Source organism: Colobus angolensis, unplaced genomic scaffold (genome assembly GCF_000951035.1).
Source record: "Colobus angolensis palliatus isolate OR3802 unplaced genomic scaffold, Cang.pa_1.0 Scaffold48, whole genome shotgun sequence".
NCBI lineage: Eukaryota > Metazoa > Chordata > Mammalia > Primates > Cercopithecidae > Colobus > Colobus angolensis.
In genome coordinates this window covers 10,590,931-10,606,590 of record NW_012118265.1, presented here as the reverse complement: position 1 = coordinate 10,606,590, position 15,660 = coordinate 10,590,931, and the positions used below count along the sequence as shown (strand labels likewise).

The 15,660-nt window shown below is 35.2% G+C and overlaps 1 protein-coding gene across 2 annotated transcripts in view; it reads right to left on the bottom strand.

Annotated features, from left to right (window-relative positions):
* The window catches only part of LEKR1 (leucine, glutamate and lysine rich 1), a 214,379-nt gene that overhangs the window by 94,913 nt on the left and 103,806 nt on the right, over nt 1–15,660 (bottom strand). For both annotated transcript variants that reach the window (XM_011959017.1, XM_011959018.1), the window contains exon 6: nt 10,144–10,329. In XM_011959017.1, the coding sequence (XP_011814407.1) occupies nt 10,144–10,329 (186 nt within the window). The remainder of the gene's footprint in view (nt 1–10,143; nt 10,330–15,660) is intronic.

The following is a 15,660-nucleotide window of genomic DNA, read 5'->3' as shown; positions in this document are numbered from 1 at the left end:
GAGAAGTTAAGTAACTTATCCAAAATAACACAGCTAGTAAATATTGAAGCCAAAAGAACAGCATGGTACTGGTACGAAAACAGGCATACAGACCAATGAACCAGAATAGAGAGCCCAGAAATAAAGGCGCAAACCTACAACCATCTGATCTTTGATAAAGCTGACAAAAACAAGCAATGGGAAAAGACTCCCTATTCAGTAAATGGTGCTGGGATAACTGGCTAGTCATATGCAGAATACTGAAACTAGATCCCTTCCTTATACCATATACAGAAATCAACTCAAGATGTACTAAAGACTTAAATGTAAAACCCAAAACTATAAAAACCCAGAAGACAACCTAGGGAATTACCATTCTGGACATAGGAATGGGCAAAGATTTCATAACAAAGATACCATAAGCAATTGCAACAAAGGCAAAAACTGACAAATGGGATCTAATTAAACTTAAGAACTTATGCACACCAAAAGAAGCTATTAACAGAGGAAACAGACAACTTACAGAATGGAGACAAAATTTGCAAACTATGCAGCTGACAAAGGTCTACTATCAAGCATCTATAAGGACCTTAAATTCACAAGAAAAAACGTCAAACAAGCCTATTAAAAAGTGGGCAAAGAACATGAACAGACACTTCTCAAAAGAAGACATACTTGTGGCCAAAAAGCATGGGAAAAAAAGTTCAATATCACTGACGATTAGAGAAATGCAAATCAAGTGCCAATGAGGTATCACCTCACACCAGTCAGAATGGCTATTATTAAAAAATAAAAAAAAAACAGATGCTGGTGAGGTTGCAGAGAAAAGGACACACTTATACACTGTTGCTGGGAGTATAAATTAGTTCAACATTGTGGAAAGCCATATGGCAACTCCTCAAGGAGCTAAAAGCAGAACTACCATTCAACCCAGCAATCCCATAATTGGGTGTATACCCAGAGTAATATAAAGCATTCTATCACAAAGACACATGCATGCAAATGTTCATAGCAGCACTATTCACAATAGCGAAGACATGGAATCAACCTAAGTGCCCATCAATGACAGATTGAATGTTCACTGTCAGCATTATTATTTAACAGAGTGTCAGAGCTTCAGATGAATTTAATAAGATATGAAGAAGACAAGAAAATAAAATAACAGATATAAACACTGGGGAAAAAATAGAAGAACTCTTTTGGGAAGTTGTAGGCCCAAGAGTCACTAATAAAAAATGTCTACTGTAGAATTAATATGAGAGTTTTGTGAGGTGGATGGAGATAAAACAAATATATAAAAATCAATAGCTTTTGTCTATTCTATCAACAAAAATTGAAATAGGAAAAATAGTCTATTCATGGTAGAGGCAAAACTGATAGTAACAAATTTAACAAGAATGGCAAAGAAACATATTTAAGTAAAACTATTACATCTTATTAAAGAACATATAATAGCATTAAAAATGAAACAGCATACCATGTTTTTGAATGAAAAGACTTAACAATATTCAAAAGACAATATTACCAACATTTTTAATTCTCTAAAAATTAGTTTGTAAATATAATGCAATTCGAATTAGAATCCTTGTTGGCATTGGAAGTGAATGTAATCATCTTAAAGTTTATGTGGAAGAATAACTTCCTCTGAATATGTAGGAAAGATGTAACAAATAGAGAGAGAAAAACTTTTACTAGGTACTTCTTGGAGCCTATGGATTAGAGGTAAATAGAATTATATTAAAGTTAGAATGAAAGACTAACTGTCTGCAAATATGTATTTAAAAAGTAAGAACGGTGGCGACAGAAAGGGTTTAGCACCTAAAAGAATATGCTAATAAGTCATATTCAAATCAATGTAATATTAATGGTGCATCAAAAACATTAGTGGAACAGAAGACAGAATATAATAATAGTTGCTAGTACAGACAGTTCCCGACTTATGGTTCAATATGATTTTTTGACTTTATGATGGGTTTATCAGGATGTAACCCCATCATAAGTTGAGAGGCTCCTTACCAATTATGACAGGGTCCTGGTTTCTACCGAATGCATATTTCTTTAACACCACAGTAAAGTAAAAAATTTATAAGTCGAATCATGGTAAGGTGGGATCGTCTGCTGTGCTGCCAGCATTAAATGCATTTTTTTACTTATAATATTTTCAAGTTAGGATGGGTTCATTGGGACATAACCCCACTGTAAAATTTTAACATATAACAGATAGTAGTTCTATCTAGAGAGAAAAGGATAAATTATTGAATACATAATACTGATACAGTTGGAAAAGAGTAAATCTGGACCACTATATCTTGCACCATATTAAAGATAAATTCTAGAGGGGAGGGGGAGCAAGAAGACCAAATAGAAGCCACAAGCAATCATCCGCCCTGCAGGAACAACAAAATTGAACACCTATCCACACACAAAAGGCACCTGCATAAGAACCAAAACCAGATCAGCTATCATAATACTTGGTTTTAACATCCTATTGAAGAAAGAAGCACTGAAGAGGGCAGGAAAGACAGTCTTGAATTTCCAGTGCTACCCCTCCTCCCATCCTTTGGCAGCAGACCTGTGGCACAGACAGAGAATCTGTGTCTTTTGGGGAGAAAGACTGCAGTGACTGTGGGACTTTTCATCGTAACTCAGTGCTGCTCTCTCACAGAAGAAAGCAACCAGGGGCAGAATTCAGACAGTGTTCACAGAGGCAGCATTTGGACCAGCCCTAGCCAGAGGCAAATTGTCTATCCCAGTGACAGGTACCTGAGTTCCAGCAGGCTCCACCACTACTGGCTAAAGTGCTCTGAGGTCCTAAGCAAACTAGAAAGGCAGTCTGGGACACAGGAATTGCAATTCCTGGGCAAGTCCTGGTGCTGTGCTGGACTTGCAGCCAGTGGACTTGGGGTGCATGTGATCTAGTGAGCTGAGGCATTCAAGGGAGTGCTTGCGTCACCCCTACGCCAACCCCAGGCAGTTCAGCTCACAACTCTGGAAGAGACTCCTTTACTCTGCTTGAGGAGAGGAAAGAGGAGAGTAAACAAGACTTTGTCTTGCAACTTTGATACTAGCTCAGCCACAGTAGAGTAGGGCACCAGGCAGAATCTCGAGACCCCTTTTTTAGGCTCTAGCTCCTGGACAACATTTCTAAACACACCCTGGGCCAGAAGGGAACATGATGCCTTGAAGGAAAGGAACCATTTCTGACAGCATTCATCACCTGCTGACTAAGAACTACAGTACTTGACACAGGCCTTGAGTGAAACCCAGAACTATGCTGGTTTCAGGTGTGATGTAGCACATTTCCAGCATTGGTGGCTATGGGAAGAGACCATTCCTGCTTGAGGAGAATAGAGGGAAGAGAAAGGATACCTTATTGTTTTAGCTTGGGTACCAGCTCGGCTGCAGAGGCGTAGAGCACCAAGCAAGCTTCTGAGGTCCCTAATTCCAGGCCTTAGCACCTGAACAGAATTTCTGGACCCTCCCTGTGCCAGAGGAGAGCCCATGGCCCTGAAGGGAGAGACTAAGGAGTGGCAGCATTAACCGCAAGCTGAATGAAGAGCCCTTGGGCCTTGAGTTAACAGTGGTGGTAGCCAGGCAGTACTTATTATGGCTGGGGCAGTGGTGGCCATGGGGAGATATTCCTCTTCTTGAGGAAAGGGGAAGGAAGAGTGGAAAGGACTTTGTCTTGTGGCTTGGATGTCAGCTTAGCTATAGTAGGATAGAACATCAGGTAGATTCCTAAGTTTCCTGACTCTAGGCCCTGGCTCCTGTACAGCATCCCCAGACTTGCCCAGGGCCAGAGGGAACTCACCGCCTGAAAGGGAAGAGCATAAACCTGACTGAATTAGCTATCTGCTGATTATAGAGCCCTGGGGCCTTCAGTGAACATCAGCAGTAGCCAGGCAGTGGTCACTGTAGGCCTTGAGTGAGACCCAAATGAAGTGCTATGCTGGCTTTGGGTCTGACCCAGCACAGTTCCAGTGGTGGTGGCCATAGGATTACTCGTATCACGCCCTCCGCAGCTCCAGGAAGCTTAGTACAGACAGAAACACTCTGTTTGGGGGAAGGTAAGGAAAGAGAACAAGAGTCTCTGTCAGGCAATCCCGGGAATTACTGGATCTTACCCAAGTCCACCAAGGTGGTATATCTACAAGTCTGCAAGACCCACAGTATTACTGAGCAGGTGGTGCCCTCTAAAGCAGGTATGGCTGCAATGACCAAAGAATTAGATCATAACACCCAAGTCTCTTCAAATACCTAGAAAGTCTTCCTGAGAAATATGGATACAAACAAGCCCACACTGTGAAGGCTACAATAAATACCTAACTCTTCAATACCCAGACACCAACAAAGATCAAGATCATCCAGGAAAATATGACCTCACCAAAGGAACTAAATAAAGCAGCAGGAATCAATCCTTGAAAGACAGAGATATGTAACCTTTCAGACAGATAATTCAAAATAGCTGTTTTGAGGCAGCTCAATAAAATCCAAGATAACAGAGAACGAATTCAGGATTCTATCAGATAAAATTTAACAAAGAGACTGAAATAACTAAAGAGAATCAAGTAGAAGTTCTTTAGTTAAAAAATGCATTTGACATACTAAAGAATTCATCACAGTCTACTAACAGCAGAACTGATCAAGAAGAAAGAATGGGTTATAAGATATTATTTGCAAGCTTCATGGTAAACCTCAAACCAAAAAACATACAACAGATATACAAAAAATAAAAAGCAAAAAATTAACATAACACCTGAGGAAATCACCTTCACCAAAAGAAAGAGAAAAGGAAGGAAAGAAGAGAGAGAAGACCAGAAAACAAATAAAGTGGCAGGAGTAAGTCCTTACTTATCGATAATAACATTGAATGTAAACAGACTAAACCCTCAATTGAAAGACAGAATAACTAAATGAATTAAAAAACAAGACCCTATGATTTGTTGTCTATAAGAAACATACTTCACCTATAAAGACACAATAAACTGAAAGTAAAGGGATGGAAAACAATTCCATGCAAATGGACACAAACAAAATAAAATGCACAAAAAAACTATATTTATACAATACAAAATAGATTTCAAAACAAAAACTATAAAAAGAGACAAAGAAGTCATTACATAATGATAAAGGGGTTGATGCAGCACAAGGATGTAATAATTGTACATATGTATGCACCCAAGACTGGAGTACCCACATACATAAAGCAAATATTACTAGAGCTAAAAAGGGAGATGGACTCTAGTACAATAATCTAGTACAACAATAGAAGTGTAGAACAAATGGACCTAATAGAAATTTAAGAAACATTTCATCCAATGGCTACAGAACACACATTCTTCTCAGCACATGGATCATTTTCAAGGATAGACCATGTAAGGCATCAAAACAAGTCTTAAAACATTCAAAACAATAGAAATAATATTAAATATCTTCTCTGACCAAAATGGAATAAAACTAGATATCAAGAACAAGAGGAATTTTAAAAACCATACAAACGTGAAAAATTAAAAAACTTGTTCCTGAATAGCCAGTGGGTCAATGAAGAAATAAGGAAGTAAATTTTAAAATTTCTTGAAACAAATTAAAATGTAAACACAACATAGCAAAACCTATGGGAGCCAGCAAAAGCAGTACAAGAAAAAAGTTTATAGCAATAAGCACTTACATAAAAAAAGTAGAAAGCTTCAAATCAACATAACAATGCATCTTAAAGCATGAGAAAACCAAGTCCAAAATTAGAAGAAAAGAAATAAAGATCAGAGCAAAAATAAATGAAACTAAGACTGAAGAAAACAATATAAAAGATCAACAAAATGAAAAGTTGGTCTCTTGAAAAGATAAACAAAATTAACAAACCTTTAACCCAACTAATAAAGAAAAAAAAAAAAAAGAGAAGACCCAGATAAATACAATCAGACATGAAAAAGGAGACATTACAACCGATACTGCAGAAATTCAAAGGATCATTAGAGGCTACTATGAGCAACTATATGCCAATAAATTGGAAAACCTAGAAGAAATGAATAAATTCCCAGATATATACAATCTACCAAGATTGCTCAATGAAGAAATCCAAAACCTGAACAGGCCAATAATAAAAGGAAAGCAAGGATGGTCTAATATATGCAAATCAGTGTGCTACATTATATTAACAGAATGAAGGACAAAAACCATATGATCATTTCAGTTGATTCTCAGAAAGCATTTGATACAATTCAACATGCCATTGTGATAAGAACCCTCAAAAAACTGGGTATGGAAGGAACATATCTTAACATAATAAAAGCCATATAAAAGAGGTCCACATTTAGTATCATACTGAACAGGGAAAAACTAAAAGCCTTTCCTCCAAGTCTGGAACAAAACAAGGATGCCCATTTTCACCACCATTATTCAACACAGTGCAGAAAATCCTAGCTAGAGCAATCAGACAAGATAAGGAAATAAAAGGCATCCAAACTGGACTGGAAAGGAAGAGGTCAAATTATCCTTGTTTGCAGATGATATAATCTTATATTTAGAAAAACCTAAAGACTCCATAAAAACTATTAGAACTGATGAACTAATTCAGTAAAGTTGCAGGATATAGAATCAACATAGAAAAACCAGTAGCATTTCTATATGACAACAGTGAACAATCTGAAAAAGAAATCAAGAAAATCATCCTATTTACAATAACTAAAAATAAAATAAAATATCTAGGAATAAACCTAACCAAAGAAGTAAAAGTTCTCCAAAATGAAAACACTGATGAAAGAAATTGAAAAGGACACACACAAAAAGGAAAGATATTCCAAGTTCATAGATTGCAAGAATCAATATTATTAAAATGCCCATACTACCCAAAGCAATCTACAGATACAATGCAATCACTATCAAAATACCAATGTTATTCTTCACAGAAATAGCAAAAACAATCCTAAAATTTAGATGGAATCACAGAAGACCCAGAAAAGTCAAAGCTATTCTGAACAAAAATAACAAAACTGGAGAAATCACATTACCTGACTTCAAATTATACTACAGAGCTATAGTAAACAAAACAATTGGGCACTGACATAAAAACAGACACAGAGACCAATGGAACAGAACAGAAAACACAGAAACAATTTCATGCACCTGCATTGAACTAATTTTTGACAAAACTGCCAAGAACATAGGTTGAGGGAAGACAGTCTCTTCAGTAAATACTCCTAGGAAAACAGGATATCCATATGCAGATGAATAAAACTAGATCCCTATCTCTCACCATATACAAAAATCAAATCACAACGGATTAAATACTTAAATCTAAGACCTCAAACTATGAAACTACTAAAAGAAAACATTAAGGAAACCCTCCAGGACACTGGACTGGGCAAAGGTTTCTTGAGTAATATCCCACAAGCACAGGCAGCCAAAGTAAAAATGGACAAATGGGATCACATCAAGTTAAAAACATTCTGCAGGAATCACATCAAGTTAAAAACCTACTGCACAGCAAAGGAAACCATCAACAAAGTGAAGAGACAACCCACATAATGGGAGAAAATATCTGCAAACTATCCATCTGACAAGGGATTAATAACCAGAATACACAAGTAGCTCAAACAACTCTACAGGAAAAAATTTAATAACCTGATTTAAACAAATGGGAAAAAGATCTAAATCGACATTTCTCAAAAGAAGATATACAAATGTCAAACAGGTATATGGAAACATGTTCAACATCACTGATCATCAGAGAAATGCAAATCAAAACTATACTGAGATATAATCTCACCCCAGTTAAAATGGTTTTTATCCAAATGACAGACAATAGAAATTCTGGCGAGGTTATGGAGAAAAGAGAACACTTGAACACTGTTGGTGGTAATATAAATTAATATAATCACTATGGAGAACAGTTTGGAGGTTCCTCAAAAAACTAGATGTAGAACTACCACATGGTCCAAGAATCTCACTGCTAGTTATAATACTGAAAGAAGGAAAATCAGTATATTGAAGAGTTACTTACACTCCCATGTTTATTGCAGCACTATTCACAATAGCCAAGATTTGGAAGTAACCCAAGTGTCCATCAACAAATGAACGGATAAAGAAAATGGGGTAAATATACACAATGGAGTACTATTTAGCCATAAAAAGAATGAGATCCAGTCATATGCAAAACACGGATGAAACTGGAGGTCATTATGTTAAATGAAATAAGCCAGCCAGAGAAAGACAAATTTTGCATATTTATTTGTAGAAACTAAAAAAATTAAATCAATTGAACTCCTGGCGATAGAGAATAGAATGGTGGTTACCAGAGTCTGGGAAGGGTGATGGGGCAGGGTTGGGGGGGATGGAAAGTGGGGAGGGTTAATGGGTACAAATATATAGTTAGATAGGGTGAATAAAAGCTAGTATTTGATAACACAACAGGGTAACCACAGTCAACAATATTGTACTTTTAAAAATAACTAAAAGAGTGTAACTGAATTGTATGTAATACAAAGAAAGGATAAATGCTTGAGGCGGGACACCTTATTTACCCTGACATGATTATTATACAGTGTATGCCTGTACCAAAATATCTCATTTATCCTATAAATATATACCCCTACTATGTATCCAGAAAAATTAAAAAGACAAAATTTTAAATAGCCGACTAAATTTCTTAAATAAAATCAAAATAAATTCTATATGTATTAATGACTCACTTGGGAAACAAAACCCAGGATACTGTATGTACTATCTAGGAATGGGACTACTTTAATAAGACTACCCAGAAACAATACAAGATAATACTTGATTATACCAAAATTAAAAACTTCGATATGGTAAAATTTACCATAAAAAGTCAATAGATAAATTATACGTTAGAAAAAAATTGAATATAGAATATAATACCTATACCGTATAAAATTGCTATAAAATTATCAAGAAAAATTCCAATAATGCAATAGAAAATTTCCAGAATCTATGAATAGGTAGCTCTCAGGAGAGAAAATAAAAATATATGATTATTTTAAATTTTATCTGCTTTTAAAATTTTTATCTGTTGATACTGCTATAAAGTTAATATGACGACTTGTTATCTTCTCTTCCAACACTAGGTTCTCTCCAGATTTCCATAGTCTGTGGTATGTTTCCATGATTAAAGACTCCCAAACACAGGAGGTTCAGAACCCTTTCTGACTTCCTTCTCTTCCGTGTTTACCAGACAGATGTTCATCTCCCCGGTCTTGGGTAGTCACCTCAACCCTGATTCTATCTCACCCTTCCCACTGGGCCATGGAGAAGGCTAAATAGACACAGTGGGACAAGCATGAGCATTGAAGTCCAACCAGTTTTGCTTTTACTTTCTGCCATTTACCAGGAATGTAGTACCAGTTATGATACTTTCGGGGCCTTGGTTCTCTCCGCTGTAAGATAGGATAATTATACATGCTTTTCATGGTCTCTATAAGAACAGATAGAAATAATTCATATAAAGTGTCTAGCACACTTAGGACTTAAAAAATGTGAGTTCCCTTCCCTACTTCAGCTTCTTATGGTTAGTCTTGGGATTGGGATACTGGCAAAGATATTTTCAAAATGGCTACCTGGCTGGCTCCAGTGTCTTGATGTTTGAAACACCTCTATTCATTAATAACAGATTAATTTTTCTAAAACTCTGCTTTTGTGATATCATTCTTCTGATTGCCTATTTTATCGATCCCTTACTACCTCCAGGGAAAATTACAAACTGTTTACATTTACTGTTAAGACACTCATTCCTCTGAGGTGGAGACAAATTTTAAAACCTTGCCCAAGATGCTTCAAACACTTTAAATTTTTTCATTTGGAAAAATGAAGGATTGCCTACAAATCTGGATTCACCTTTACAAGGAAACATAGTAAAGCACAGATATACCAAAGTAAATTTCACTTTAGTTTTCTGAAATCTTAAATTTCAGTTGAAATGTCTTTTATATATCCACTTAAGTCTTACCACACTAAATGGCAAAACTGGAAATGACAGTAAGTATTGACCACAGGCATAGTTATCACCACAGTGATACTAATAATTAGGTATATTTGCAACCCAAAATAATTAAAACAAGATTTTGTTGTAATTATAAGTAAAAATGTAAATATTTCCTCACGTAGTTATATAACTAGTCACCAACAACAGCAAAAAAGACTTTTCTTTACCTAGTACTTCTTTCTCCAAATCATAGCATCTGGTTTGCAAGTTTACTTCCTGTTGTCTAGATGTCTGAATCTGCTGAGATCTCAATATGGCTGCATCTGACAACAATTTTAGATTTTTCATTTCCTTTTCAAGGCATACTTTATTTCTCTGGGACACCGTCAAACTTTTATTCAGTATGTCTATTTCTGAAAAAGAATTCAAAGTTTACAAATAGCCAATAATTGAATCATAAAACATTTCTCTAAAGATTTATTAGCTTCTTTTAGAAAATTAATAGTTGAAAGGCAATATGACATTTCTGAGATTATAATGACATCTAACTAAAAAGTTAAATTTAAATTCAGTAGTCATTCTGAAAATGATGTTTTATTGCTACATGATGCATGAAATCTTTTAACAGTAATTTTTAGCTTTTAAATTGCATTAAGTGGTAATACAGCCTGCTTTTTAAATACTCACATAAATGAATAATATAAGATCTGTGTAATGTTATGGGTTTTATTGAAATTTTTTTAGGCAACATGATTCAGAAAAGTAAATTTAAATGTTCTAGCATGAGCTGGTTGGGTGGCATTTCTAACGGGTTAACTAGGATACATTCTCTACAAATTATGAAGAAAGATTTTAGGAGTAGAGTGGACTAGAAGGATGTAGTGTCTAAAACTAATAAATTTATAGGCAGAAAGCATAGTTAATAATCTCTTAATGATTTTAATAGTACTTTGTCCCCCCAATAAGACCAGAATTCATCATAATAATCATGTCATTATTCTATTTAGATTGTTTAATAAAAATGTCTTTATAGCTCTACTTAGATTTAACTGTGCTAATTTTATATAATTTCATGAGAAATGCATGGAGCATATTATCCTTTGCAATAATTAACAAGCTCCCCGTTCATCAGTCTTTTCTGCACTATTGCCTTAAACGATCATTAAAACACATGAACACACACGCAACAAAGATAAAATAAGTGCTATAAAATTTGTACAACCACAATTAATTGAATTGATGAGCATGTGATTTACATGAAAATTTGGACAGTCTGCTTTTTCAGACATTTCAATTGGAATTCCCCTCTTTGGTTAGCCCATCCTGGACTATGTGATAGGTTTAACATGTGATGAGATGTCAAAAGTGGTTGGTTTCGTTTATTGCTCTCGGTGCCACCACAGCAGAAACAGCAACCACGTGGGCCAGTGAAGACCACAAGTAGAGATACATAGGACAGACATGCAGTAGAGGTGATATGGCCAGGAAATGGTTATAGGAGAAGTAAAGCAGAGAGCTAGAACAGAGCACAGGAAAAAGAGCATGTTTTAAGGGATTGTGATGAGGAGGATCAGGAATGTAGTACAAGGAGAGAAAAGCAAAATATCTTTCCATGGGTAGAAAGCATGTCTGGGAGAAAAAGTGGCATTTGTGATAGACCTGGGGAATAAGCACAAGGGGCCTGGCACCTTCTCTACATTTAGTTCCTGCTCAAAATGGAAAACCTAGATAAATAAATTGCAGGAACCAAATAAGTGGGATTTTAATATAGTCCAATGATTATTTTATGTGGGAATTTTTTTCCCTCAAAATAGCTATATGCTACTAAAAACTTACAACTATGCACCAATTTGTGTGAGGAAAACTACTAACACACAGTACATAAAATTTTTAAAAGAATGGAGTTAAAGAAAATAAGGAGGTTACAGTTTCCCTACGTACCTAAAAAGTCTTTCTGTGTATTTTTGTAGCCAAAAAGGTGGCTTCTTAAGGTTGAATAAACTATAACATACCAAAACCATATCTATGTTTAAGTCAAAATGACACTGCACAGCACCACACACATGCTGTCACCTATTTATCATTTGCCAAAATGACACTGCTTAGGTTAGCAAGCTGACTCTGTTAACATACACTATACTCTAAAATAACTACTAATGTCAATGTGACTTTCTATCTGACATTAAAAGAATAAAAATCTGCAATACAAATTTATTTGTGAAATATATTCTAAGACATGGAAAAGTACATCAAGATTTCAAAACTAACAGAAGCTACAACATTCCTAACACGGAGTTAGGAAAAAGTAAACTCAATGGAGATGAATTAACTTACCTTTTGCAAAATAAACACTCCTTTGCCTATGGCAATCCTAGTGTCAAAGATTCAATTCTACCCTTGTCATTATACAATTCCATACTTGTCAGACATGTGTCCTGATCTGGGGTTCAGAAATTAAGATTCCCCACAAGGTCAACCTATACTGGTCATTGTATCCACCTTGAACCTTTCCTGTCTCAGCACCATCCCATGAAGAAGGTCCTCCTATCCTCATATATTCAGCTATCATGGCTCAAATGTTACCTCTGTGCAGAAATCTTTTTGGACCTGATCTGGATGTGATCTTCATCTTCCTGGAACTCACAGCAATTTACATCATTTGTGTTGCACTGATCACATGCATACATGTGACCTACTACTGGACTATAAGTTATTTTAGGCTATAGATAGTATCTTATTCATTTCTATTTCCCCCATTATTTCTACCATGATGTCTTAGGATTAACAAGAGCTCAATAAATGCCTAATAAATAAGTAAAGGCATTGCTGAGCAAAATTTCTAGACTGTTTTTGATATACCACTAGCTGAAGATCCTGAATATGTGTTTATCTCAGTCTTCATTTCAGAGGCAGGCATTTTGAGCCCCACATTTGTAAATGTCAGAGTAGGATAGGCAGTTAAAACGCATATCCAAAAGAAACATTTTTAATTGAATAAATGAATCGATCAATTCTACCCCTAATTTAATCAATTTTGTGAAAAATGTGGACTACATTTCTAAGCCTAATTCTAGATTTGAATTTTAAAAGTTCAACAACTATTCAGTCAATAGTTGTTTGGGGAGTGGAATTCACCTGATAAGTATTCTGCCTTGGTAAAAATATTTTTCCTGAAATTTATTTTATTAAAATAAGTATGCTCTTGTTTAAGAAAATTTCATCTATAAAAACTTCATTTTAAAAAATTTCAATTACATAAAGTGATAATCACTTGCTAGAATAGGAAATATTTTACTCATACCTGCTACTCAATATTCAGCATACATTATCAGCAAGAAAATATTAAGCAATTCCCTTTTCTAGGAATGTTGTTTCTGTTTTGGACTTTGATTTTAAAGCCTAATTTTAACATGCAAATCTTTTAAAGTAACTGAATAATATTGTGCAATAGATATGGGGTTTACTACATTTATTAGTTTGCTAGGGCTGCTGAAAGAAAGTACCACAGATTGAATGCTTAAACAACACAAATTTATTTTCTCACAGCTCCAGAGACTAGAAATCTGAGATCATGGTGTCAGCAGGACTGGTTTCTTCTTGGACAGTGAAGTAAGGATCTGTTCCAGGTCTCTCTCCTTAGGCTTGCAGGTGGCTGCCTTTTCCCTGTGTATTCACATGGTGTCTGTAGGTGTCTGTGTACAGATTTCTTCTTCTTATGACATCAATCAGATTGGATTAGGGGCTACCCTAATGACCTCTTTAAAAACTTTATCTCCAAATACAGTTACTGTAGGAGGTACTGGAGATTAGGACTTTAACATTTCAATATATGAATTTGAGGACGGAGACACAATTCAGCCCATCACACTATATTTTAGAATACTTGTTATTTAAAATGTTTGTACTATTATCAAAATTTATAGCCAATACATGTTTTTAGCTTTTAGAATAAGTATTATCACATAATTCACTAGCTAATGCAAATACAATTATTACTATTAAGCTATGCAATCAATTTCTTTACCTTGATGAGTTTTTTTTCTTTGTTTTTCTATTAGTCCTGTGAGCTTAGGAAAATGAACTCAAAATTATGCTAGGTCATTATATTATTAGTAAACCTCTATAACTTTATTATCAAGGCATTCTGATGTTACAAACACAGTGTGATTCTTAATTCACAAAACTTCACAGTTTTATTACAATAATAGGGAAAAAGACTCAGTGACCAGATTTACTAAATAAAGAAATCAAAAAATCAATAGCTGGGTGCAGTGGCTCACACCTGTAATCCCAGCACTTTGGGAGGTCGAAGCAGGTGGATCACCTGAGGTCAGGAGTTCGAAACCAGCCTGGCCAACATGGCAAAACCCTGTCTCTACTAAAAATACAAAAATTAGCCGAGGGTGGTGGCATGCACCTGTAGTCCCAGCTACTCTGGAGGCTGAGGCGGGAGAATAGCTTGAACCTGGGAGGCAGAGGTTGCAGTGAGTAATCATGCCACTGCACTCCAGCCTGGGCAACAGAGCAAGACTCCATCTCAAAAAACAAAAAACAAACAAAAAACAACCTAAAAACTTTTTATTTTGAAATAAGTATAAATTTACAGAAAGTTGCAAAGAAATGTGTAGGGAGTTCCTATTCAACCTTAACGCCACCTCACTTCTTCCCTTGTTGACATTTTGTATAAGTGTAGCACACTGTCAAAACTAGAAAATTGCATTGGTAAAATCCACAGAACTCACTCCGATTTTACCAATTGTATACACACTCGTGTGTGTGTATGTATAGTTCCATGCAATTTTATCATAAATGTAGCTTCATTACATATCAATGTAGCTTCATTACATATCAACACAATCAAAATACAGAATTGCTCTATTACCACAAAGTTGATCCCTGCCAAACCTACCACTAATCCCTGGCTACCACTAATCTGTTGTCAACACTTATAATTTTGTTCTTATAATTTTGTTATTTCAAGAACGCTATATAAACAAAATCATATCTTATGTAAACTTTTGAGACTATTTTCACTCAGCATAATTTAGCTGAGGTTCATTCAAGTTGTTACACATATTAATACTTTGCTCCCTTCTGTTGCTGAGTAGTATTACATGGTATGGACATAGGATGTTTTTCTTTCATCCATTGAAGGACATTTGGGTTGTTTCCAATTTTGGGCTATTATGACTATAGCTGCTATGAACATTTATATGCAAGTATTTTTGAGAACATAGGTTATCATTTATCTGGGATAAATGCTCAAGAGTGCAAATGTTGGGTCATGTGGTAAGTGCATCTTCAATTTCAGAGGTAATTGCAGAATTATTTTCTAGAATGGCTGAACTATTTTATATTCCTACCAGCAGTGCTGAGAAAACTGGTTTCTCTGATCCATGTCAACACTTAGTATGCTCAGTCTTTTCAATTTTAGACATTCTAATAAATGTGTAGTTGTATTTAATTGTAGTTTTGCATTTTCCTGATGGCTAATGATGTTGAACATTTTTTTCATGTACTTATTTGCCATCTATATTTCATCTTTGGTTAAATTTCTACCAATATCTTTTGCCCATTTTTTAATTGGATTTTTTTAATATAGAATTTTTGGAGTTATTTATTCTACATATAAATCCTTTGTTGGATATGTGATTTGCAAGTATTTTCTCCCAATCTGTACTGTAGCTTTTTATCCTTTTTAACAGGTCTTTCACAGAGCAATTTTTTTTTTTTTTTTTTTTTTT